The following is a 24808-nucleotide window of genomic DNA, read 5'->3' on the forward strand; positions in this document are numbered from 1 at the left end:
CCTTGACCCCATTTGACAAACCAGGAGCCCTTTGTGCAAGCCTGGGACCCCATTTTGCAAATTAGGGCTCCTTTTCTTAAACCTGGGGTGACTTTTCTTAAACCTATGACATCATTTTGCAAACCCGGGGTGCATTTTTCCAAACCTGAGACCCCATTTTGCAAACCTGGTGTCCCTCTTCTTAAATCTGGGGTACCATTTTGCAAACCAAGACCCCTTTGTGCAAATCTTGACCCCCATTTTGCAAACTCTGGGTGCCTTTTCTTAAATCTGGGGTGGCTTTTTGCAAACCTGGGACCCCCTTTTCAAACGTGGGGCCCCGTTTTGCAAATTTACGAGCCCGTTTTGCAAGCCTGAGGTACCTTTTTGCAAACCTTGGACCCTTTTTTGCAAACATGAGACTCCCTTACCTCTTCTCCTTTGACCGAGCACCATTTTGTAAAGCATTTTTGCTTCTCCTGTGAAAAGCAGGAGGGCTGTAAAATTTATTGCCACCAACACCCTGCACTCAGCGGGACATTTTGCAACTTTGGCACCAAATATCTTCCCCATCCAACCTCAGAGAGGGATGCTTGCACCTGTGCCCTTCTGGCCATAAAAGAAAGGGAGGGTTTGGGGCACCTTAAAAACAAAAACCAGGTCAATTTATGTATAATGCATTGTTTAAAAATAAAAAGTCTTGGACTTCTCATTGCTTGTCTCTAGGAGCTCCTATTTAGCTTTAAAAATTAAAATTTTGCTGGATTTCTAGCATCCACTTATCTTCCTGGGTGTGCTTTCCCATTTCCAGGCAGGAAAAAGCCCTTTATAAACCATAAAATTGAGCCTAAAAGCTGCAGGATGATGTTTGAGGGCAGTGTTATGGATTAAGATTAAGATAAACCTGGGCTAAGCAGCAAACTTGGCTGTGGGATTTAGGGGCACGTGCCCCAGCTAGAAATATTTTCAAGTATCTATAGTTTTATTTCACTGTTTAATGAATAACGGGTTTATTCTTCGTTAGGAGCTGGTGGGGGATTAATCTGGAGGCAGCTGCACTTGAGGCTGGATTCTCCCTTTCCAAGCCAGCCCCTTTGCCGGGAAAAGGGGTTATAAATTTATAACTTTATATTTTATATAGAAATATGTATACATATATATAACTTTATATATGTGTGTGTGTGTACATATATATGTATATATTTTTTTAAAAAAATGTTGTAACTGCTAGGATAGCTCAGACTGGAGGATTTAAAAACTCCCACCCTAGGGCTGCAAAAATCATAAATACAACTTCAATCCCCCTTTTTTCTTCACTTTAAATATTGGGGTGGACCCGATGCTTTGGGCATCTTCCCCTTCCACATGTATCTGCTGCTACATGGGATGCCAGGACGCTTATCCAGGCTGTATCACCTCCCAGCAAACTCCGCCAGGAAGGACTTTTTTGGGGGAAAAAAAAAACCAAACCTCAGCAAACACGTTCGCTGTGGATTTTCCTGCCAAGGGCTTTGTTGGAGCTGGACAGACTCAGAGCCGGGCGATGGGCTTTGCTACGACCCATACTGTGGTTGGACGTGCGACGGTTGAGGCTGTTCAATAGGGTTGGCAAGGATGGATGTGGGGGTGTTTATATTTACATTAAATTTCTCCCACTGGTGCAAAGGGCTGGAAAATAGAAAGCGACAGCTCCGCCAGCGTCTTGGCTTCCTTCCGACCTGTTGAGCTGAAATAATTTGCAGGGTTTTTTGTTTGAGGTTACCCCAGTCTCGTTGCGGGTTTATTGCTACCGAGTTATAAAATGAAAAGGAGAGGGGAAGGGGAGCTGAAACTGGGGGGGGGTTCTGCACCTCCAGGACTTGAGTTGCCCCACATTATGGAGATGGTGTGTTGGAGCATGTTGGAATTGAGGTTATTTTAAGGTAAGATTTGTTTTTTTCAGGCAGGTTTGGCACCATCCTCTTTGGGAACACACTCCACATTGATGTGGTTGTGGGTATATCTTCCCCTTACCCTCTTCTTCATCAGCATCCCCCAGCCCAGCTCCCCCCATATCTCCCAACGTGTGTTGACCTGGGAATCTTGGTGACTCTATACCAGTCCCTTTCCTCTTTCTCTTGACCTGTGAGGGTCCAACTTGGCCACATCATCCCAAGAAGGTGGCAGCAACCCAAGGGGCAAATGTCTTGATTGGCCACACTCTTTACATCAAGATCATGTGGGAAATACTGTCTTGCTCCTCAAGAAGAGAGCTGTCACCTTCCCTGGTCATGGGGCTCTGACTTCTCCTGGTCAGATGAGAAAGCCTGGTTGATATCTCAAACTCTTCTCTCTTGTCCCTCTCCCCAGAGCAGCACGGTTCATCCAACCCTACGTTATTCACATTTTTGCCATCAGAGTGCAGGAACTCCAGGCTGACTCAAAAGGAAGCAAAAACTCTGTTTCAAAGGGTAGGAAAAGGAAGAAGCCAAGTGGTAGACAAATAATCACAGTCCAGGAGAGCAAAGCAGGAGGATGCGACCCCATGGAAGCAGTGGTGGGAATGGGATTGACTCTCACCTGGGACCATGCATCCAACCCGTGGCACTCTTGGTATGAACAGGATATGAACAGGACATGGTGTAAACAAGAGATTAAGGTCTTGGTATGGGCAAGAGATGCAACAAGGCTCAGCTGGTGAACCAGAGCCATGAAAAGGAGGAGCTGGAGCTAACATTGGAGATAAGTCCAAGTTGGAGAACTCGATTACTTTGGGTGGACCAAGATGAATGCAAAGACAACAGAAACTTTGCATCGTGAGCTCCACAGCTTTGCATGCTCCCAGCTCTCATTTGCATGCAACTCAAAGTGGTGCAACAAGGCTTTGTGGCCCACATGGTTTTAGTATCAGCCAGAAACCGAAGCTGGAGGAGAAACTCAACTGACAACAGGTTGGCACTGGACGAAGCGAGGAAGAAGCACTGCATGACCAAGTGCTCCCTGTTGCTCCCAGAGATTGCCAAGGCAGCTTTTGGCCCCCAAATCTATTAAGGCAGCAATGAGGAGGACTTGAGCTGGTGTCACTTTGTGTCAGCGACCTCAAAGTGACTCAAAACCAGCTGGCTGGAGACGAGCTGAGTGGGGATGGATGGAGCTGCACAGCTCCAGCCACATCCCAGCTCCATCCCATACTGGAAGAGACATGGGAAGAACATCAGAGCATCCTCCTTGATGGTCTTAGAGGGGAGAGCTTAAACCTTGTTTTGGTTCGGGGTCGGATGCATGTGAGGCACCTGGGTAAAGCAGCTGGAGGTGACACCACGCGTATTTTGCCGTAAAATTGCATTATGTGCCTCAAAAGCAATGTGAAATTAGGCTGGATGCAGCTACGGGATATGGTCACCCACTCATAGACTTATATGCTCAATATTTATGTATAGTAGACAAGAGACCTATTTCCAGATAATTACATCCTCCCCATGCCGATACCAGTCTTAACAACCAAGCCCAGCCCACCCAAGCCCAGCTGACATCCCACATCCACTGTTTACCTTCTGTGATAGGAGATAAGAGCCTGAATCCAGAACTGCTCCCTGCCAGCTCAGGTGATGCTGAGCCTGGCTCACTGCCACATTAAATATCCCAGGAAGGCTTCACTGTGTTTATTTTTCCTCGCCGGCATTCCCAAGATCCAAGCAGATAATTTCCAATGGGTGATGGGACCATCCAACAGGTGCTTGGAGGAGAAATTCCTGGTGATGATCGATTATATGGGGTTTGTAGCATCTTTATTAGTGCCTAGCTCTCGGTGTGCAAAGATTTTGGAGGTGACAGCACCAGGGATGGGTCTTTTGCAGCTTCCCAACACCATTCCTTAGCGGGATGGCCCAACAACGTCATGATGGGCTTCAAAATGTCCACCAATCCTCTATTAATTAGCAGCAGCTTGTAATTAGCAGCAGCTATTTAATTCCTGCTCTAGAAAACAGCTTTTTTGCAAACTTGGGTGGTTTCTCCAGCGAAACATCTCCCTGGGAGATGCCCGGGAGCTGGGCAAGAGGCTGTGAAGCATCTCCAGCAGCACTGGCGCATCATCGTGCATCCCCAACCATGGTGGGGAGCCTGGAGAGGACATCAGTTTGCTGTTTGCTGCTTGGATGAAGGGATAAACACCCCACATCTGCAGGAAAAAACACAGCTCTCTCTGCTTCACCAAGCACTCGGGGGGATTTTAGCTCTTCATCTGCGTTGTAACTTGGGATCGGCATCGCCGCAGGCTTTTCCCCAGCAGTATAAATAAATCAAGGAGCATTTTGCTGCTGGGGGAGTGGGGGGGGGGGTGTCTATTTTTTATTGCGTTATCTCCTCCTTTGCTTGATTTGGCAGGTGTTTCTGGCTGGAGGGGAGCAAACCTGAATGAGTTCACCAGGATTTACCGGTGATAACATCTTTGCTCCTCCTAGAAAAATCAAAATACCAGGAGCAGGTTCTCCAGGAGGTTTCTCGAAGGGTAAAAATCCACGCGGGAGGTTCCTACACACCCATGGGTGACTGTACCCATGCAACCGGTTGTGGGGCTGGGTGAATCACTGCATTTCGACATGGGTGAAAACCCTCCGACCCAAGCTCCTCTTCCTTTATTTTGGATATCAGGGGTGAAAACAAGCAGTTGGGATGGGTTGGGAACCTCTCAGACCAGTTGTGCGATGTCTTCTCCACCTCCATCTCAAAATGACCCCTCTTCGGTCCTTTCATCTCGGGTATCTTGTTCCAGCAACCGGGATTTGTGATTGCAAATAGGCTGGCTGGGGAAATCTCCAGCAAAAGGTATTTCTATCCCAAATACATTGCAGTTCAGACCTTGATAAATATAATTTTTTCAGGGGATGATGCTGAACATACCCCACGGTGCAAAACGTGGACCGAAAGCACCATCAGCTCCCACTGGAAATAGAGAAAAGCTCAAAAGGAAAGTGAAATCCCACTGGTAGAGTAGCCCCATTAAGAGAAAAAAGATCAGAAATATATAACGTAGAGAGATAAGGAGTATTTATTATAAAATATGTTGCTTGTTGCATTTTGTCCTCAATCTGGGGCAAAATGATGGGAATGGAGGTTCAGCATCACAAGCAGGTTGGTGGTACCCAATGTGACACCATATCAAGAGGTGGAAAAACCATAAATTAGGGTCAGGAATAAGGCAACAAATCCTTATTCAAGGGAAATGGATTTTTTTTTTCCCTTTTCCCAACGGAAAGCCACAGGAAGAGCAGGGGGAGAGCAAGCACACTTGGGTTTGGGTTGGGTCAATGGCTGAGCTGGCCCCAAGGAGGGGATGCTGCAGAGCTGGGAGCCAGTTTGGAGCTTTTCCACCCAAATGCATGTTAATTTGTTCACTTGACAGAGGACTGCTCATCAAACAAGGGCCAGGGTGGGATTTTATTGACTTTTGCATTGGAGTAAATGCCTGGAGCAAAACATTTTTTTGCAATTAGTGGGGCTGGTTTCCTCTATCTGCAATACAAACCTACAACAAAGGCTGAAAGTAGCATCAAATTCCTTCCAAGATGGTAAAAATTCAAATAATTCCCCAATTTATGGGTGCATTTAGGTCTTCTTTCAAAATTAAAAATAAAATCTGTTCTTACTAATTCGACAATTAACTTTTCCTGGATAAAAACAAGTGGGAACTGAAGCAAGGCAATGCCTGGCAGCAGGTGAGACTGAGCCCGAGATGGCTCAAGCAGGACAAGAGCATCATTTTCCAGCCTCTCCCAAAAAATCCAAACCTCAGATGATGCTGTGGGAGAAGCAGAGACAGACCTGGAGGTCTCTGCTAGTGACTCTCATAGATCTGCAAACCCGTTTTTTGGGCATCACTTCTACTGTCTCAGCACTGTTCTTGCTCAGCAGCGATGCTGGGACCCTCTGCTAGGATTTTCCAGGAGAAACTCAAGCATCTCCCACCATAAATTGGAGTTATGGTCTCCCTTGGGGTGGAAAACAGCACGGAGCAATGCCCTTTAACTTCTGCCCTGCCTCCAACCTCCAGTACGCAGGAAGGTCCCTCGGTACATGGGAGAGTTGGGCTCTGCTCCTTAAGCCACCACGTATTTGTTTCAAATGCGAGATGGGACAAGGCGAGGGTGGGGGAACAGCAGAAGTGACACTGCTCTGGTGTGAGAGGAGCTCCCCAGTGTAAACCTGTTGCAAGCCCATTGCAAGCCTATTACAATCCTGTTGCAAGCCCGGTGCATGCCCATGCAAGCCTATTACAAGCCTGTTGCATGCCCTTTGCAAGCCCCTTGCAACTTCATTTCAATACCCGCTGCAAGCCCCTTGTAAATCCATTTTAAGCCTATTACAAGCCCATTGCAAGCCACTTGCAAGCTCATTGCAAGCCCATCATAAACCCACTGCACACCTGTTACAAGCTGGTTGCACGCCTGTTGCAGGCTTATTGTAAACCCTGCAAGCCAGTTGCAAGTATATTACAAGACCATTGGAAGCCTGGCGAAAGCCTGTTGTAAGCCTGTTGTAAGGCCCTTCCAAACTCATTGCAAGTCCACTGTAAGCCTGGTGCAAGCCTATTACAAGACCATTGCAAGCTCCTCGCAATCCCATGGCATCCCACCTCCGAGGGAAGGAGGAAGCTGGGAACTGATGGTCGGATCAAAGAAACCCTGCTGCTCCAAGCCTCCCTGGGCTGAATTTCCCAGCCTGGACTCCCCTCCCTTCTGGTTCCAGTTACTGGGAGGCTCCAGGGCTTCCTTCATCTCGGCCGTCCTGCCTTCCTGCGCGTCACCAGCCACAGCCCCACGCAGCCATCGCACCTTCAGGGTCCTTCCCTGCAGCGCCGTGGGGTTTTTCCACCCTCCCTTGGCTTCAGCTGACTCTTTAATCTCCCACTTTTGCAGCTGCTTTTCCTTAAATCACGGAAAGCAAAGCAAAGGGCAAGGGGGGTGGCTTGAAATAAAACCTCTCGCTGGATGGTCTGAAATAAGAGACAGCCCTGGGAAAGCTGGAAGCGTCGCGAGGGCCTTGGGAAAGCTCCGTGCAGGCTCCAGCCAGCCTGCTCCTGGGGAGCTGGGATTTGGCTTCCCGGGGTGTGTTGATAGCTCGGCCTGCCTGGATGGACAGACGACATTGCAAGCCCATTGCCAGCTCATCGTGAACCCATCGCAAATCCATTGCACACCTGTCGCAAGCCTATTTGCAAACCTGTCGCGAGTCTATTGCAAGCTTATTGCAAACCCATTGCAAGTCCCTTTCAAGCCCATTGCGAACACCTTGCAAGTCCCTTGCAAGTCCCTTCCGAGCCCATTGCAACATCCTTGTGCAAATTTATTGCAGACCTATTGCAAGCCAGTTGTAAGCTTGTTACAAGCCCATTGCAAGCTCATAGCAAGCCAGACCAGCTCCCAGCCCTTTATCCCACCCTATCGCAAAAGCCACCCAAGTCCCCAGCTCCCCGATCTAGATCCATATCTCCAGTTACATTTTCTTTAATTAAATCTTTCCTGTGGAAAACTGAGGGATGCACGAAAGCCAAAAGAGAAAAATCAAATCTTCTCTCATAGCCTTCCCCCTCTCAAAGCCCAAGGCCCCACCAGGGCATCACCCCATGGCTCCCAACCCAGCCGGCTCAGCAGAACCCGCCGATGGCCTCATCAGGCCCCTTGGCCTCATTAGGGCTCATTAACGAAGCGTCCGTCTCGCTTTTCCAAGCTGTCAGTGCCCATTACCATCCGGGTCTCCTTCACCCCGGCCCGCGGGCTGGGAACGGGACAGGACCGGGAGGATCAAAGGCAACGGGTGTCCAGCTCCAGCGGGGCAGAATAATTTAATAGAGAAGCTTATAATTTATTTTTACAAGGGTTGGGGGTTTTTTTGCTATTACCAGTTTTTTTTATTTTCTTTGCTATTACCAGTCTCAATTCAGCCTGTAAATCTTTGCTGCCAGCTCTGTCTGCTCCCTTCCCATCTCCATCACCAGGAAAAATTGGGGCTTTTTTATTAATTAGACTCCAAGTTTTTGGCAAATTCCACTTTTCTCTTTCCAGGGAAATTAAAATTGGCTGGAAAGGCCAGGATGGGCAGCAGGATGCTGGCGTGTTACCACTGCTCTCTGCTGGACCTGCCGCATTTCCCGCCGCTGGAGCTGGACTCAGACACCGCCGGGCTGGGGCCGGGGAGGAGGAAGAGGAGGTGGAGGAAGGATGGTGCTCTGGCAACCCCGGCCAACCCTCTGCTCAGCATTGCAACCCTCTCCCCAACACCGCAGCCCTCTTCCCTGTGCTGCAATTTGTGGAAAGCTCTTGTTTGACCACTTGCAGGACGGTGTCCAGGCTCAAACTCCGCTGGGGAAGGTTTATTTGCTCTAGAAAATCAGAGCCTGCTGCAATCTCAGCTGGAGCCACTGCCCTGGAAGCACCAGGGGCAGTTTCACAGGGTGAGAAAACCCAGCTTGACCCCAGCCCTGAGTATTCTCTTGGGGTATGGGTGTGAAAATTAAAATCTCTCACGCCTGTAAACTCAGCAGCGCAGGGGCTGCTGCCAGGGCCTCGCCAGGGTGTGTTGTGCAACGCAGCACCCGGGGAGCAACGCTAAATGCACCAGTGCTAAATGCACCAGTGCTAAATGCATCCATGCTTTATGCATCCATGCTAAACACCCTGATACTTAATGCCCCTGTGCCAAATGCCCTTTTGCTCAGTGCTTAGTGTCCTGGTGCTAAATGCACTGATGCTTAATGCCCTGAGGCTAAATATCCCCATGCTAAATGCCCTTTAGCTAAGTGCCCTGGTGCTAAACACACCGATGATTAATGCCCCAATGCTAAATGCACCAGTGCTAGTTGCTGTGGTGCTTAATTCCCTGGTGCTAAATGCTCTTTTGCTAAATGCACCGATGATAAATTCCCCACTGCCCAGATGCTAAATGCCCCAGAGCTAAATGCCCCGGAGCTAAATGCCCCGGAGCTAAATGCCCCAGAGCTAAATGCCCCGGAGCTAAATGCCCCAGCAGCACTTGGCTCCTCCTGCTTTGACATGCCAGGATAAAAAAATTCACATTGCAACCAAAAGCAGCAGTTTGGTTTTGGGAGACCCCCTGCATCCCAGAGTTCAAGCCATTTCTGAACTAAATTGGTGTGATTTAATTAACCCAAAGAGGATGATGCATGGGAGCCATGAGCAGAATTAAAGCACTAAAAGGTGCTTGGATCCCAGTGCAGATTCGGCACCCAGCAGGATCTCCAGCTGAAAAACAGAGGCTGAATCACTCCCATATGGATCCTATAGGATATTCATGACCTGATCATCATTAACAATGGTAAATTAAGGCTTTAATTGCAGGGAGGTGAATGCATCCCCCCGAAATAAGCCAACACTCATGGGTTTGGGGTGGTTTGGGATGGATGGACGGATGTATGGCAGGGCTGGAGAGGGGGCTGGAGCTGACACCAAGTGGATGGAAAATGCAATTTCTGCTTCATGAGCGGAAAACAGAGGGTTTGGGGCAAAAATGGAGGGAATTGCAAAAAAAAAAAAAAAAAACAAAAAACCTTCAGGCAAAATTGTGCAAAAAGAGCCCATTTTAGAGCATCCAGAAGAAGCCAGGGAGGGCAGGGGGAGGGGAGGGGGGTGGGAACTGCGTCAGCCTGCAATTTCCTTTGGAAAAATACCCGAATCCATTGCAAATAAATGAAATAACCCCCGAAAGCTGGCTCAAAATATTTATGTAACCTCGGTCATTCCCTTTTCCTCGCTTTCCTGCCCTGGAATGGGGGGGATGCTCGAGGCTGGGGGGTCTCTGGGGGTGTTGGGGTGATGCCTTGGGTCATCACGGTGACCTTTGCATCCCAGGATGCTCATGCAGGGGAGGCTGGGACGGATGGGGGGACCCTCCATCCCAGTAGGGGATAACGAGCTCCCAGCCTCATTAAATCACCCAGCTTCATTAAAAAAGGGACATGGTGACACCGTGCACCAGCAACCTGGGGACTACCATGGTGTGACACCCTGCCATGCTAAAGATGCTTACAAGGAGCTGTGACCTTGCGCTTGTGCAAAGTCCTTTTTTTTTTTTTTCCCCCAAAAAAGCCTTAATTCTCCATAAAGCCCTTTTTTTTCCCCAAAAAGCCTTTTTTTCCAAAAAAAACCCTTTTTTTTCCCCTCAACCCCTTTTTTTGTTTTTCAAAAAAAAAAAATTTTCTCTCCAAAAAGCCTTTTTTTCCCCCAAAAAAAATAATATTTTGCCTTTTCTTGGTGGGATTTAAACCAGCTGGAGGCCACAGGTAGGCGGATATGAGCCGGCTCCAGCCTCGGCTCCACTCGCATCAGAAAATATCCGGCTTCATTGTTCGGGGGGGGACGCGCCGCGTCCGTGCTTTGTTCCCTTGGGACCTTTTTGAACCGCATAAATATTTGCAGAGCCTGAACGCGCAGGGAGGTGGAGGAATTTTTTTCTTCCCCCCCCCCCCTTATTTTTTGGGGCCAAATGTGGCTTTTTGTACCTTCAGAGGGAAATTTCCGGCTGGAAACCCAACCCTGAGCGTGTTTGGAGGTTGAATGGTCACCCCGCTGAGTGGAAACAATACGGATTTTTGCTTAAAAGCTTTTCCTGCCTGGTTCCCCGGAGCGCTCAGGAATTACATCCCACCAGCATCATCGTGGCCCGGTGCCGGTGGGATGCACGGGGAGCATCGGGACGCCTGGATCTTGGCATCACTTGGATTTTTTTGGGGGGTGTGGGGGGGGTTCAACGTGGAGATATGGAGGTGGGGATGAGGGGTGGGATGTGGGATGGGGTACCCCAAAATGAAACCACATCTCCAGGGGCAAAGGGTGCTGGAGGTTTGCTTGATGGGCATCGTCTTTCACCCGTGGTGGTACCTGATGGGGATCCCTTGCCCGATCTCTGCCACGGGTGGTGAGGTCATTGCCCGGCGTGGCTTTTTTGGGTTGAAAAGGGCACGATTTGGGCCATACACTGGTCTGCGGTGGCTTTGGTGTGGGCAGGGATGCTCAAGTGGGCCCAGAGCATCCTGAATCCCAGGAGGTCCTGGGGAAAAAAAGGGGTGAAAAAATAAAAAAAAAGAAGCGGAAGAAAGGGGGGGGGGGGGGGGGGGGAAAGGGTGGGGGGAAGGGGAAAAATGAGGGGGAAAGGGAAAAAAGGGGGGGGGGGAAGGGCTAAATCCCGGCTGATGCAGGCATTGTGCAGGCTCAGTGTGGGAGGGAAGGCATTGCCCCCTCGTGGCAGCAGCCGCGAAGGCCAAAGAGGGGGTTCAGCCGCCCCCCAGCCCGTGGGACGTCCCCCCTCAGTACCCCCAAATAAGCTTCCCTGGAGTCCCCCCACAGCCCTCATAGACACCCCCCCCCCCAATTCTCCTCAGTGCCCCACCATAGCCTTCACAGACCACCCAGTTTCCCCCAGTGCCCTCCCATAGTCCTCACAGCCCCCCCCCTGTGCCCCCCACGCCTCATAGCCATCTCAGTAGCCCCCAGTAGCCCCCAGTGCCCCTCCGTAGCCCTCACAGCCGCCCCAGTGCCCTCCCAGCCCCCGCAGGATTCCCCAGCCCGGCCAAGCTGCAAACCCATGATGGGTCCCACTGCAAATCCACGGGTCCCACTGCAAACTCACAGAACCCCTTTGCAAACCCACAAGTCCCACGCGGAAACCCACAAATCCCCTTTGCAAATCCACGAGTCCCTTCTGCAGGTCCTCAAACCCCACGTGCAACCCCTCGAGCCCCCTTTGCAAATCCTCGAGCCCCACGTGCAGACTCTCGAGTGCCACATGCAATTCTTTTGCAAACCCCAGCCACCACTTCAAATCCTTCAGTCCCTTTTGTAAATTTTTGAGTTCCCTTTGCAAACCCACGAGCCCTCTTTGCAAACCCACGAGCCCTCTTTGCAAACCCCAGCCCCACTGCAAACACAAGTGCCACTGCAGGTCCTCGAATCCCCTGTGGAAACCCACAAGTCCCCTTTGCCAACCCACTATTCCTGTTGCAAACCCACAAATCTCCTTTGCAAATCCACAAATCCCCGTTGCAAACTCTCAAGGCCCTTTTGCAAATCCACGAGTCCCCTCTGCAAATCCACAAGCCCCATGGTGCAGATCCTCAAAGGCCACATGCAACTCGAGTCCCACGTGCAAATCCTCAACTCCTCTTGAGCCCAACAAGTCCCCACTGCAAACCCAAGAGTCCTGTGTGCAAATCCTCAAGCCGCATGTGCAAACCCCCATGTCCCGTTGCAAACCCACAAGTCCCCTTTGCAAACCCTCGAGCCCCATTACAAACCCACAAGCCCTGCTGCAAACACACAGATCCCATTGCGAACCCCAAGTCCTGCACACAAACCCAGGACTCCCCTTTGCAAACCCACAAATCCCCTTGCAAACCCTTGAGTCCCACTGCAAACCACCAAGTCCCATCGCAAACCCTTGAGTTCCCTTTGCAAACCCAAGTCCTGTTGCAAACACACAAGTCCTCATCGCAAACTCACAAGCTCCCTTTGCAAATCCGTGAGTCCCGTTGCTGGCCCACAAGTCCTACTGCAGACCCACAAGTCCCTTTGCAAACCCCCCTAGCCCCACGGCAAACCCGAGACCCCTTCGCAAACCCCCAAATCCCTGTTGCAAACCTATGAGTCCCTTTTGCAACCCCCCCAGCCCTTTGGGAGCAGATATTTTTATTTACTGAGCTCACAGCAGGGCTGGCCCCTCTGGCCCAGCACTATTTTCCCTCGCCGCACTGATTTCCTGACCCGCTGCCGGGCAGACGGGTCCAAAGTCCAGCTCCCGCCTGGGTCTGGAAAAACCAGGGATGAAGCCACCAACCTCCAGCTCCATCCAGCCCCGGGGGAATTTGAGGGCGACCTGCTGGGTTGGGGGGGCTGCAGGTTTCTCCAGCTCACCCCAGATGAAGAGGTGTTAATTAGCCAGCAGCAAATTAAGTGTGATTAACTGAATTTCAGCGCCCCAAATCCCTTCTGCAAATAATGTCCCCACCGGTGGCATTAAATGCAGTGAGTTGGGTGGACCTCAGGGTGATGCCGCTCAGCAGCGGGGACAGGAGGGCAGGAGCTGGACCTTCCCAGCACCCTCCCAGCAGCACCCCGGGGTGCCCCCAGGGACACGGGGACTGGTGCCACCGGCGCAGCATCCCTCCAGTGCCGGCACTGAGCACCCACTGGGTGTCACCGGGAGACCGCCGGCAGCACCAGGAACTGGTGCCACCCCCCCTCCGCCACAGTGTCCCTCCGGTACTGGTCCTGGACACCCCTGGGAACACCCACGGGTGTCCCCAGGCAGCACCGGGGACACGGGCACTGGTGCCACCACCCCCCCGTGCCGCAGCATCCCGTTGGTACCGGCCCCGGGAAGCACCCCCGGGTGACCCCGGGGGCCGGTGCCACCACCCCCCCGCCACAGCATCCCTCCGGTACCGGGCCTGGCCACCTCCGCGGTGACCTCAAGTAGCACCGGGGACACGGGCACCGATGTCACCATGTCACCACCCCCCCCCCCCGCCGCAGCACACCCCGTCGGTACCAGCCCGAGGTGCGACCCCGAGTGACCCCGGGCAGCACCGGGGGCCGGTGCCAACACCCCTGTGCCGCGACACCCTCCGGTACCGGCCCCCCCCCCCCCCCCGGGGCTCCTCCTCCTCCCCCCTCCCCGTTGTCATGGCGACCCCGCTCCCCCACCCCCCCCGCTGCCCCCCCCCCCTCCCCTCCCCACGTTGCCATGGCGAGCGCGAGCGGCGGCCGCCGTCGCGGCGGGCGCGGGGCTCGGTGGGCGTGTCCGGCGGGGCGGGCGGGGCGGCGATTGGCCGGCCGCCTCACGTGACGCGCGGAGGAATGCAAATGAGTTATGGCATCGGGCCGCCGCGCCGCCGCCTGAGGGAGGAGGGAGCGGCCGCGGGCCCGGCCCCGCCGGCACCGGCACCGGCACCGGCACCGGGACCCCCCTGCGCCCCCCGCCCGTCCCCGGAGGCGCCTGGGCCATGGCCGTGGCCGGCGGGAGCCTCTCCGCCCGGGCCGCAGGTACCGCGCTTGCCGCCGCTACCGGGCCCCGGCGGCTTTTGTCTGGGCCGGGCCGGGGCCGGGGAGGGGGGGGGACTGAGGGGAGAAGGGGGGTGGGGGGGGGGCCGCGCCGCGCATGCGCCCCGGGACCCGCCGTGCCTCAGTTTACCCACCCGGGCGCCCACCGCCACCCGCCTGGCTCAGACCCCACCAGTCCCCGTGTCCCCTCGGCCGTTCCCCTCCCCCCCTTTAGATCCCCCCCCCATTCCCCACCCACCCCCACTCATGTTTGCCACCATCACCTTGTGCCCCCACCCCCCCGCTGATTTTGCACCCCCTTATTATTACTCTCCACCCCACACCATCAGGTTTCACCACTCTCCATCATATCCCACCCCGCACAACTCCCCCTCCTCGACCACCATATCCTGCCCCTCACCATCATCTTGCACCCCCTTCTCCGACTTTGCCCCCCCTTATTATTTTTCCCACCTCCCCGCAATCATGTTCCACTGCTTACTATCTTAGCTGACCCCCCCTCTATTATATCCCACCCCTCACATTGTTTTTCACCCCACTTCTGATTTTGCACCCCCTTATTATTGCCCACCCCTCCACTATCATACTCCAGTGTTTACTATTATATCCCACCCCCCTTCTATCTTCCCCCCTCTATCCTTTCCCACCCCCCCTTTATGATTTCCCTGTCCCCCCATCATTGTGCACCCCCATTTTGGGCTCAGCTCAGGGGGTTCCAGCTCCACGGTTCCTCCCTGTGCCAGCTGTGGGGCCCCCCACATCCCCCACCCGTGGTGGGTCCTGCATTGCTCAGTGGTGCTGGAATTCTTCCCCTTTTTTTATTTATTTTTTTTATTTTGGGTGGGTTTAATGGTTTTGAGGGGTTTACAGGGGTCAGAAGCAGATTTCTCCTGTCAGCTGTAGCTCAAAAGCGAGGTCCCCCTGTCAGACACCCCAAAGTCCATGGGGGCTCGGTGCAGGTGAGGACAGGGGGGCTTGGCCCCACAGTGGGTGGGTGGTGGGTGCTGCCAGGAGCTTCCTGTGCCGTGTTCCTCCTGGGGGGATTTTGGCTCCGGATGAGCCCAGCGTGGTCCCTCTGTGTCGGTCACTGCGGTGGCCCAATGTCACTCGGGTGCCACCAGGTTCTTCTCAGGGGGGAAAAAAGGTCTGTGGCCTCTTGGCGGGGGAAAAGCGCTTCCCAAAATTTCTCCGGCTAATGGTGGACACGTGCTGGCAGACAGACACGGGGCTGGGAGTGTCACGGGCCACATGAAGGAGCGGTGGGGACACGTGCTGCCACCCCCATGGACATGTGCATGTCCCACCCCATGCTTCAGGGCAGCAGCACCCTCAGGGGACACAACCCCACGGGCCACCGAGGCAGTGGACATCACCACTGCCACATCCCTTGGGTGCTGGAGGTGGCGGGTGTGGTTTGCTGGGGTCGTGCTGTGGTGTGGCCACCAAGGCCACCCACTGTGGCCACCAAGGCCACCCGCCGCGGCCGCTGTCCATGGTCTGCAGCGCCCCACACTGCTGTCCCAGGTCCTGCCACGGTGGCACCCATGGAGGTGGCACCCATGGCGGTGGCACCCGCTGCCTGGCCGCGCAGGGGCCTGGCAGGGATGGTGTCCCTGCCAGGTGAGCGGAGGTGCCACTGGAGCGCAGTGGCTACTGGTGGCCACGGAGCCTCATGGCCACCACGGTGATGGTGGTGCTGCCCATGAACCCCCCTGTGGCCTCTGCAGCACCCTGTGTCCCTCTGTCCCTGTCCTCCTCCCGTCCGTCCCCTTCCATCCGTTTGTCCCTCTTCTTCCTTCCACCTGTCCTTCCTTCCATCTTCCCTCCGTCCCTTTCCTCTGTCCATCCTTTCATCCCTGCGTCCCTCTCCAATGTCCATCCGGCCTTACTTCTGTCTGTCCTTCCCTTTATCTCTTCCCATCTGTCCATCCATCCTCCCAGCTGTCTGTCCTTCCCTCCATCCCTTGGTCCCTCCCTTCCCTCCTTCCTCCTGTCCTTGGTCCCTCTCCTCCTTCCTTCCATCTATCCTTCAGTCTGTCCTTCTGTCCGTCCTTCCTCCCTTCCCTCCCTCCTTCCATCCCTTTCCTCTTTCTGTCCATCCTTCCATCCATTCATTCCTCCTGCTGCCTCTCCCTCCTGGTTCATCCATCCTTCTGTCCATCCCTTTCCTCCTCCTGTCTGTCATTCCATCCCTCCTTCTGTCCTTCATCCCTTTCCTACTTCCATCCGTCTCTCCCTCCCTTGCTCTCTCTCCTTCCTGCCATCTCTTTCCTATTTCCTTCTGTCCCATCCTCCTTCTGTCCTTCCCTCCTGTCCTTTGTCCCTTTCCTGCTTCCCTCATTTCCTTCTCTCTGTCTGTCCCTTCATCCCTCTCCTCCTCCCGTCCGTCCTTCTGTCCGTCCCTGCATCATTACCTTTGTCTCTTCCATCCTTCCAGCCGTCCCTCTCTCCGTCCTTCCTTCTACCCTTCCCTTTCCTCTGTCCTTCTGTCCGTCCCTCCCTCTCTCCCATCATCCCTTCCCTACCTCTGTCTGTCCTTCCGTCCATCTTTCCTTTCAGTCCTCCCTTTCCTCATCTCCCCCCGCCCTGCCCCTCCCTCACCACCCAGGGCAGGATGCGGCCCCAGCCCCCTTCCCCCCACCGGGGGGACCCGCTGACCCCGCTCTTTGGGTGGCAGGATGAACCGTGGGGCCTCCCGCCGGCCTTCCTCCATCCTGCCATCCTCCTCCTCCCCCTCCTCGATACCGGGGGGGTCACAGCCGCGGCTCCCCCGCGGCCGGGGGGGCCGGCAGACAGGAAGTGGTGGGCAGGGGGCTGCAACCCCCCTGGGGCCTTTGAAGCGCGGCAGGACTGCACCCGGCCCCGGGGAGGGGTTTGGCTGCGCCGGAGGTGCCAGGTCGGGTGGCCACGTGGGTGCAAGGCCCCCCTGCTGCAACCAGCTGGCACCCATGGGTGCACCCTGGGGTGGGAGATGTTTTGCCTCAGGAGCTTTCAACGGGAGGGGCTCGGGGGAGGGGGGGAGTGTCTTATCCCCTTCCCAAACACCCCAAGGGGGGGGGGATGCGTGGTCCTGCACACCCGTTGGCACAGCTGCACCAGCGCCCCAGCTGTAACCCGGCGCCACGGCTCGGAGCAGACATCGGGTGCCAACTTAGGGTGCTGCGGGGCACCCCCTCTCACCTTTTCTCCCCCCCCACCCCTCGCCTCCCCCCTCCCCAGCTCTAGCCTGACCCCCGCTGCCTCGCGGCACCCCGGCGCCCCGCCATGGAGAACGAGCAGCTCCCGGCACCTCTGCCCTCCAGCAGCGCCGGCGGCACTGCCACAACGCCCAGCAGCACCGGCACCGCGCGCCCGCCCGCTCCCCAGATCTCCGTCTACAGCAGCATCCCTGACCGCCAGACAGTCCAGGTCCGGTATTTTAGGGGGGGGGGGGTTGGAGGTCGGCGGGTGGCGTTTCGGGGTCGGGGTGCAGCCCGGGGACGTATTTCCACCCTTCGAAAGGTGATCCAGCAAGCGCTGCACCGGCAGCCCAACACGGCGGCGCAGTACCTGCAGCAGATGTACGCGGCGCAGCAGCAGCACCTGATGCTGCAGACGGCCGCGCTCCAGCAGCAGCACCTCACCAGCGCCCAGCTCCAGAGCCTGGCCGCCGTCCAGCAGGTACGGCTCAGCATCCCCCCCTGCCCCGTCCCCCATTCCCCGGGGCGGGGCGGGGGGGGGGGGGCACCCATGGGTGCCGCGCTGCGGCACGGCGGGTGACACTCACCGTTTTTTCCTCCCCGCAGGCGAGCCTGGCGGCAAACAGGCAGAGCGGCTCTTCGGGCGCGAACGGCGCCCAGCCGGCACCGCAGCAGCAGCCCACGGTGAGTCCCCCCGTGTCCCCTCCGGCACCCGTTCCGCGCTCCCCCCCGATCCGGCGCGGTGCCCCCCTCAGCCTGAACCCGCCGCAGATCAACCTGGCGACGTCACCGGCGGCCGCGCAGCTCCTGAACCGGGCGCAGAGCGTGGCCCCCGGCGCCTCGGGCATCGCGCAGCAAGCCGTGCTGCTGGGCAACGCCGCCTCGCCCGCCCTCACCGCCAGCCAGGCCCAGATGTACCTGCGGGCGCAGATGGTAAGGGGGGGGGGACACACCCGCACCCACACCCACACCACCCCCCCCCCGGGGATGTCACCCATCCACTCTCCGTGTCCCCCCCCACTCCCCAGCTCATCTTCACGCCCACGGGGCCCGTCAGCGCTGTCCGGCCCGAGAGCCCTGCGCCCGCCCCGCCGCCCGCCCCGCCGCCCGCCGCACCGCCCGCCGCCCCCCAGGTGAGCCCCCCCCCCCCCGCCCCGCCCGCTGCATCCACAGCCCCCTCCAAACCCACCCACACCCCCCCTCCCCAGCCACCCCCTGACCCGCTGCCGTTGCAGGTGCACAGCCTGGCCCTGCGCCCCGCTGGCCCCCACCTCCCTGCCCTGGCCATGAAGCCCCCCGGCGGTCCCCCACCCCGGGCCGGCCCCCCTCGGGGCCCCCCACCTGACCCCCCCACCGAGCACCTCAAAAAAGCCGAGGGGCCTGACGCCCGCGCCCACCCCCTGGCCCGTGCCACCGCCCCCGCTGCCGCCCACCCGCTCGTCACCCCAGGTAAGGTGCTGCACCAAGTCAGGGGGGGTGGGGGGGCACCTGTGGGTGGTGCAGGAGCCGCAGGGTGGGGCGTTCACTCTGAAACCTAATGATGGTTTTCTCACCTGTACGTGAGACCGGCAACCCCATGTATCCACTTCAGGGGCGCGGCACCGCTGCCCTGGGCGCTCAAAAAGTCAGGGCAAGGTGAGCAGGGTGGACACAGCCTGCAGCTGAGCAGCCTGCGGGGCGTTCACTCTGAAACCTAATGATGGCCTGCACTGGTGCTTCCTGTACATTGGCATCCTGCCTGTATTTGGGACCTTGTGGGTCCAAGCACCCCCACAGGGGCTCTGCCTGGGAGGGTCTCTGCACCTGTAGGGTCCTGGGGCCCTGTGGGATGAGCCTCCATAGTGGGGTGCAGGGGGCTGGAGCAGTGAGGGTGTGGGCCATGGGGCCCCACGGGGTGATGGAGCCTGGGGATGCTGCGCTGCTGTGGCTTCCAAAATGGGGGATCACGGACCACCCGAGCCCAGCCTCCATCCACAGCAGGAGCTGGCAAAGCTGGTTGTCAGTAGGCACCAGAGTGAACAGATGCTAGAGCAAGGAGCAGCATCGCCCTGGGGGGAGAGGATCCTGGGGGTGGGGCCCGTGGGGGCACCCTGTGACACGGGGGGGGGGGTCCCTGTCCCCCCGTCGCTGTCCCCGCAGCCTATGCCCCGCTGCAGCCCCCCCAGTTCCTGCAGCAGCCGCCGAAGCCGATGCCGCCGCAGCCGCAGCAGTTCGTCATCCAGCAGCAGCAGCAGCAGCAGCAGCAGCAGTTGGCGCCCCGTGGGCAGCCCCCCCCGGGCCCCCCCGCAGCCCCCCAACTCCAACCCCTGCCCCCTGCCAGCCCCGGCCCGGCCCCCCAACCCAAAGCAGGGCTCCCCCAAGGAGCGGGGGGTGAAAGCGGCCCCCCCAACGGTCACCCCGGCTGCCACGCTGCCCCCCGCAAGTTCCAGCACGCCTCTGCCGTCATCCTGCAGCTGCAGCCCGCCGGCGCCACGGTGAGGGGCGTCCCCCCGTGTCCCCCCAAAGGGTTTGGGTGTGCGGGGGGGGGGGTGTGTGATCCGTGTACATGGGGAGGGAGGGGTGGGGGGTGCATGGAGGGGGCGGGGGTGGTCTGTGCACACGCGTGTGCACGTGGTAGGGGTGCAGCTGCGTGTGCGCACGGGCACGGCTGACGCACGCGCACATGGGTGCACATGTGCTCAATCTGTGTGTCTGCACGGTGGTGCACGCGTGCCAGGTCCACGCGTGGGTACGCACGGGTTTGGCACACCCGTGCACAGGCGTGTGGGTGTGCGTGCTCGGTCTGTGCACACATGTGTGCAGGCGTGTTCGCCTGGTCCGTGCATGCGTGTATGCACCTGATCTGTGCACGTGGGGGGGTGCATGTGCCTGATCCACGCGTGTGTGTGCACGTGCGCTCGATGGACGCGGGGCTGATCCGTGCACACGTGTGTGCACTGGGTCCATGCACGGTTTGCCAGATCCACACACGTGTGTGTGCACCTGTGCCCCTGATCTGTGCACGCGTGTGCTCGATCCACACATGTCTGATCCGTGCATGCGTGTGCACGCTCATGCCAGATCCATGCACATGCGTGTGCCGGATCCGTGCCCACGTGTGTGGATCACACACGTTCTGGATCACACACCTGTGTGTGGACACGTACGCCTGACTGCGACACGCGTGTGTGCACACGCGTGGGCCAGCCCCACCCGCAGGTGTGTGCCCACCCTTCCCGTGCGTGGGCACGCTCCAGCCGGGCGCGCCCACGCGTGCCCCCCTGCCCACCCCACTGCACACCTGACCCTCGCCCACGCGTGTGCCCCCCGCCGCTGCAGCCCCCACTCGGGGTCCCCGAGGGCGCCCGCCGGGACCCGCTGCCCGCCCCGAGGAGCGCTGAGAGCCCACCCGCCGCCCCGCCGCAGCCCCCCGCCCTCTCGCCGCCCGCTGCCCCCCCGGGCCCTGACACCCCCGAGGGCGAGCGGCCCCCCACTCACGGTAAGCCCCACGCCACCCTTCCCCCTCCACGGGCACCCACTCGTGGGGCAGAGCCAACCTCAAACCCCACCCCCCCCCGCATACCGCTGGTGGGTCGCGGCGGCGGCGGGGACACTGGGCGGGGGGATGGTGCGTGGTGCCTGCGGGGCTCCGCATGGGGTTCTGCGAACTAGGGGTGTGCGTGGCGTCGGCCCACGCGTGACACAGTGCTGGGAGGGGGTCAGTCGGGCGGAGGGCAGGAGGCCCCCTCTGCTTGTAGAGGGGTCTCGGGGGGGGGGGGGCGGTGGGGGGGGTTGTCCCCCGCCCCACGCGCGTGTCTGTGTAGGGAGGGAGCGCCCACCCCCACGCGTGGGCACGGGCGCTGCTGGGGGAGCTGTAGCCCCGCCCCTCCCCGCTGGCCCCGCCTTTCTGGCGGCCGTGGGGGGGCGCGCGCGCGCGCGCGCGGCGGCGGCGGCCAATCGGGGCGTGAGGGGCGTGGCCAGCGCCAGGCCCCGCCCCGCCCCCGCGCAGCCGCCGCCGCCGCCCCGGCCCGGCCCGGCCCCGCCGCCGCCGCCGCCGCCTTTGTCCCCGCTCCGCCGCCGCCGCCGCCGCCCGCGCCGCCTTTTGTCCGCGCCATGGGGCCGCCGAGCCGCTGAGCGCCGCCGGTGAGTGCGGCCTGGCCCCGCCCGCACCCACCCCGGCGAGGCGAGGCCTGGCCCGGCCCGGCTCGGCCCGGCGGGGCGGCGGGCGCTGACCTCACTTCCGCATCCGCCCCCCCACCCCCCCCCCACACACACGCCCCGGTCCCGGTCCCGGCTCCGCGGCCGCGGCCCGGGCGCAGGTAGGGGCGGGGGGAGCGGGCTGCGCCGCCGGACAAAGGTGCTGGGGCCTACCGGGGCCTAGCGAGGCCTACCGGGGCCTTACCGGCGCCTCCCAGGCCGTGCGGGGGCAGATGAGGCCTTACTGGAGCATACTGGGCTTTACTGGGGGAGATGGGGGCTGGCTGGGGTGCATCAGCCCGTACCGGGCCTTACTGGGGTAGATCGAGCTTTCCCGGGATAGATCGGGCTCTGCTGGGGCGTACGGGGGCCTTATTGAGGCGTATTGGGGCTTTACTGGTGCGCACTGGGGGCTTCCTGGGCGTCTCGGGGGGTTCTTTCGGATCTGCCGGGGTGTTCGGGGGCTGTCCGCGATCCACCGGGATATTTTGGGGTGCGCTGAGGGGGGGGGGGGCTCCCACTGCTATACACAAGGGCTCTGCGGGGCAGTACTGGGACCCACTGGGCCACACTGGGAGCGGCGGCAGCTGCTCCCCTCCTCCTCCCCCCCCCCCGCTCCTCCTCCTCCTCCTTCCCCCCCCCCCCCCCCCCCCCCCCCCCCCCCCCCCCCGTTCCCAAAGCAGCCCAGCTGTATGGTAATCCAGGCCCCGGCGTCACCGCCGGCGTCACGGCGGCCCCTGTAACAGGGGGTGCGCGCCTGGGTCCCCCCCCCGCAGAGCCGCCCGCCGAGCGCCTTCATGCTCAGCCCCCGCCGCTGCCCAGCGTTCCCGGCATGACCTCGGGCACCGGGAGCTCTGCCTCCACCGTCGCCGGCGCTGCCCCCCACAATGGTGAGAACAAACCGCCCCAGGCCATCGTGAAACCCCAAATCCTCACCCACGTTATCGAGGGCTTCGTCATCCAGGAAGGGGCAGAACCGTTCCCGGTAACGTATCCCCCCATCCTTATATTCCCTCGTGGAGTTGGATTTTAAGGAGGGAGGGAGGTTTGAGGAGGGCGGGGGGGGGGGGGGGGAGCACCCACTAGTGTTTTTTCCATCACAGGTGGGGCGCTCCTCGTTGCTGGTGGGAAACCTGAAGAAGAAGTATGCGCAGGAGCTGCTGGCTGAGAAACTCCCACAGCAGGACAACACCACCACCACCGACTCCGAAATGGAGGAACCTTATTTACAAGGTAGCGCCCGGCCCCCCCAGAACAATCCCCTCGCCGAGTGGGGTGTGCTAGAACTCCCCCTTCTCTCCCCCCCCCACGGGTGATATTTTGGGGGTTCACGGCTGAGCTGGTTGCGTTTCTCTCTCTGGGCGTCCCTCCGCGCCCCCCAGAATCCAAAGAGGAGGGGAACCCCCCCAAACTGAAGTGCGAGCTCTGCGGCCGCGTCGACTTCGCTTACAAATTCAAGCGCTCCAAGCGCTTCTGCTCCATGGCTTGTGCCAAGAGGTAACCCCAAAAAAAAACCCGCGGCCCCCCGCCAGCAGGCCCCAGCCTCCCTCACCCCCTCCCCTCCCCACAGGTACAATGTGGGGTGCACGAAGCGGGTGGGTTTGTTCCACCCCGATCGCAGCAAGCTGCAAAAACCCGGCGGTCCTCCCCACGGCCGCCGCCGGACCTGCAAGGGGACATTGCCCACCCTCAGCAAAGACACCAAGAAGCAGGTGAGGGCGGGGGCCGGGCAGATTGCTCCCCGAATCCGGGGTGACACACGCGCACGGGTGGGCTCTGAGGCCGGCGCTGCTCCGTCCCGCAGCCGCCGGTTTCTCTCTCGCCGGGTTCGGTGCCTCTTTCCGTGACGGCGTCGTTGCAGCTCAACCACAGCCAAGAAGATTCGAGTCGTTGTTCGGATAATTCGAGCTACGAGGAACCGCTCTCCCCCATCTCGGCCAGCTCCTCCACGTCCCGCCGGCGGCAGGGCGAGCGAGACCTGGAGCTGCGTGAGATGGAGCTGCCCGACGTCCACGTCCGCGACCTGGCCAGCATCGGCCACCGCTTCCTGCCGAGCGAGCCCAGCAAGTGGAACGTGGAGGACGTCTACGAGTTCATCCGCTCGCTGCCGGGTGAGGAATATTTTGGGGGAACAGCAGAACACACACCCCCCCCCCACACACACACGCTTTTTGGGGGGGGGGGGTGTGGGGGGTGTGTGTGTGTTTTTTGCTGAGTGTTTTTTTTTTTTCCTCCCGCAGGCTGCCAGGAGATCGCGGAGGAGTTCAGGGCGCAGGAGATCGACGGGCAGGCGCTGCTGCTGCTGAAGGAGGATCATCTCATGAGCACCATGAACATCAAACTGGGGCCGGCCCTCAAGATCTACGCCCGCATCAGCATGCTCAAGGACTCCTAGAGCCGGTTGGGTGGCGGGGCGGGGGGGGGGGGCACCCATGGGACACCCGTGGGACACCCTCCCCTCCAAACCCCTGCCCAGCTGTGGGGAGGGGGGCTGGTGGGGGGCGGGGGGGGAGTCACTTCTGAGCACAACCCAACCCCAGGGCACACACACACACCCCACACCCCCCACCCTCCCCCCCCCCCCCCCCAAAAAAAAAACATCTCCAGGGGTGTGTATATAGCCCTTAGCTATAGCGTCCCCCTGTATGGGGGGGTCACCCCCCCCTTCTCCGGCAGGGAGCGGGGGGCCCTGTCTCCCCCGTGTCCCCCCCTCCCCAAAACGGCAGGGCGAAGCAGGATGATTGCCTTAACGTGTGGTGTGCCCCCCCCCCCCTCACCCCCCCAGCCAGGATTTGGGCTACCAGCCTCAGAGGGGGGGTGGTAGCCCCCGGGGTGTGGGGGGGTGTCGGAGCATCTCGGGGTGCCCAGGTGCAGAGAAGGTGTCACACACCCCCCCCACATGCCCTGGGGCTGTTGCGGGGGCACCTTAGTAGAGGCTGGTGGTGGTGGTGGCAGGGGGGCCCCCCCAGGCAGGTAAGGACCCCCCCACACCCCCCTGGCCACCGTGGTCTTTTTAAGAAAAGAAAAGAAAAAACAAAAAAAGAAAAAATCCCACGGACCCCACATCCCCTTTTTTTCCTGTTTTTTTTTTTGTTTGTTTGTTTGTTTTGTTTTTGTTTTTAATAAACACTGAAAAAAGAAAAAAATCTTGGGGCCCCCCCACTTTCCTCCTCCCCCCCCCCCCCCCGCTTCCTTTCTGGGTCAACTGAGGCAGTGCCTCGGGGGTGTCCCCAGGGTGGGGGGGACAGGGCTGGTGTCACCTCCCCGGTGCCCTCCTGGCCCGTGTGACCCCCGGGGGTGCCCCCTCTGCCCCCCCCCCCGAGTGGGAGGTGGGGACCCTCCACCCCTGCAGGGCCATGGCATGGGAGGGGGGGCAGGAGGGGACACGGGCTGTGGTGGCACGGGGGTGCTGGGGAGATGTTG

General features: G+C 58.9%; 1 protein-coding gene across 4 annotated transcripts; it reads left to right on the top strand.

Moving 5' to 3' along the window:
* The first annotated feature begins 13823 nt into the window (after positions 1-13823).
* On the top strand, positions 13824-23968 carry PHC2 (polyhomeotic homolog 2). Of its 4 annotated transcripts, none has more exons than XM_042794562.1 (15): positions 13824-14012; positions 17250-17438; positions 17532-17690; positions 17816-17893; positions 17981-18142; positions 18238-18342; positions 18445-18658; positions 19349-19683; positions 20528-20687; positions 22162-22370; positions 22489-22618; positions 22747-22882; positions 22956-23097; positions 23190-23496; positions 23626-23968. In XM_042794562.1, exons 2-15 carry the CDS (start codon positions 17295-17297, stop codon positions 23778-23780), a joined length of 2436 nt encoding a protein of 811 aa, XP_042650496.1. In that variant the 5' UTR covers positions 13824-14012; positions 17250-17294; the 3' UTR covers positions 23781-23968. The 4 variants fall into 4 exon arrangements, with proteins under 4 accessions (XP_042650496.1, XP_042650499.1, XP_042650497.1 ...); XM_042794565.1 differs by having other exon boundaries at positions 23247-23496; XM_042794563.1 differs by having other exon boundaries at positions 22768-22882.
* The last annotated feature ends 840 nt before the right edge of the window (positions 23969-24808 follow it).

Source organism: Tyto alba, unplaced genomic scaffold (assembly GCF_018691265.1).
Source record: "Tyto alba isolate M040663 unplaced genomic scaffold, T.alba_DEE_v4.0 Super-Scaffold_20000042, whole genome shotgun sequence".
NCBI classification, from domain to species: Eukaryota; Metazoa; Chordata; class Aves; order Strigiformes; family Tytonidae; genus Tyto; species Tyto alba.

Excerpts from the sequence above, each read along its gene's own strand:
- PHC2 (XM_042794562.1), top strand. The coding sequence starts at position 17,295 with ATGGAGAACGAGCAGCTCCCGGCACCTCTGCCCTCCAGCAGCGCCGGC. Across the intron at positions 18,343-18,444 it reads CACCGCCCGCCGCCCCCCAG|GTGCACAGCCTGGCCCTGCG; the intron begins GTGAGCCCCCCC and ends CTGCCGTTGCAG. Across the intron at positions 19,684-20,527 it reads TGCAGCCCGCCGGCGCCACG|CCCCCACTCGGGGTCCCCGA; the intron begins GTGAGGGGCGTC and ends CCGCCGCTGCAG.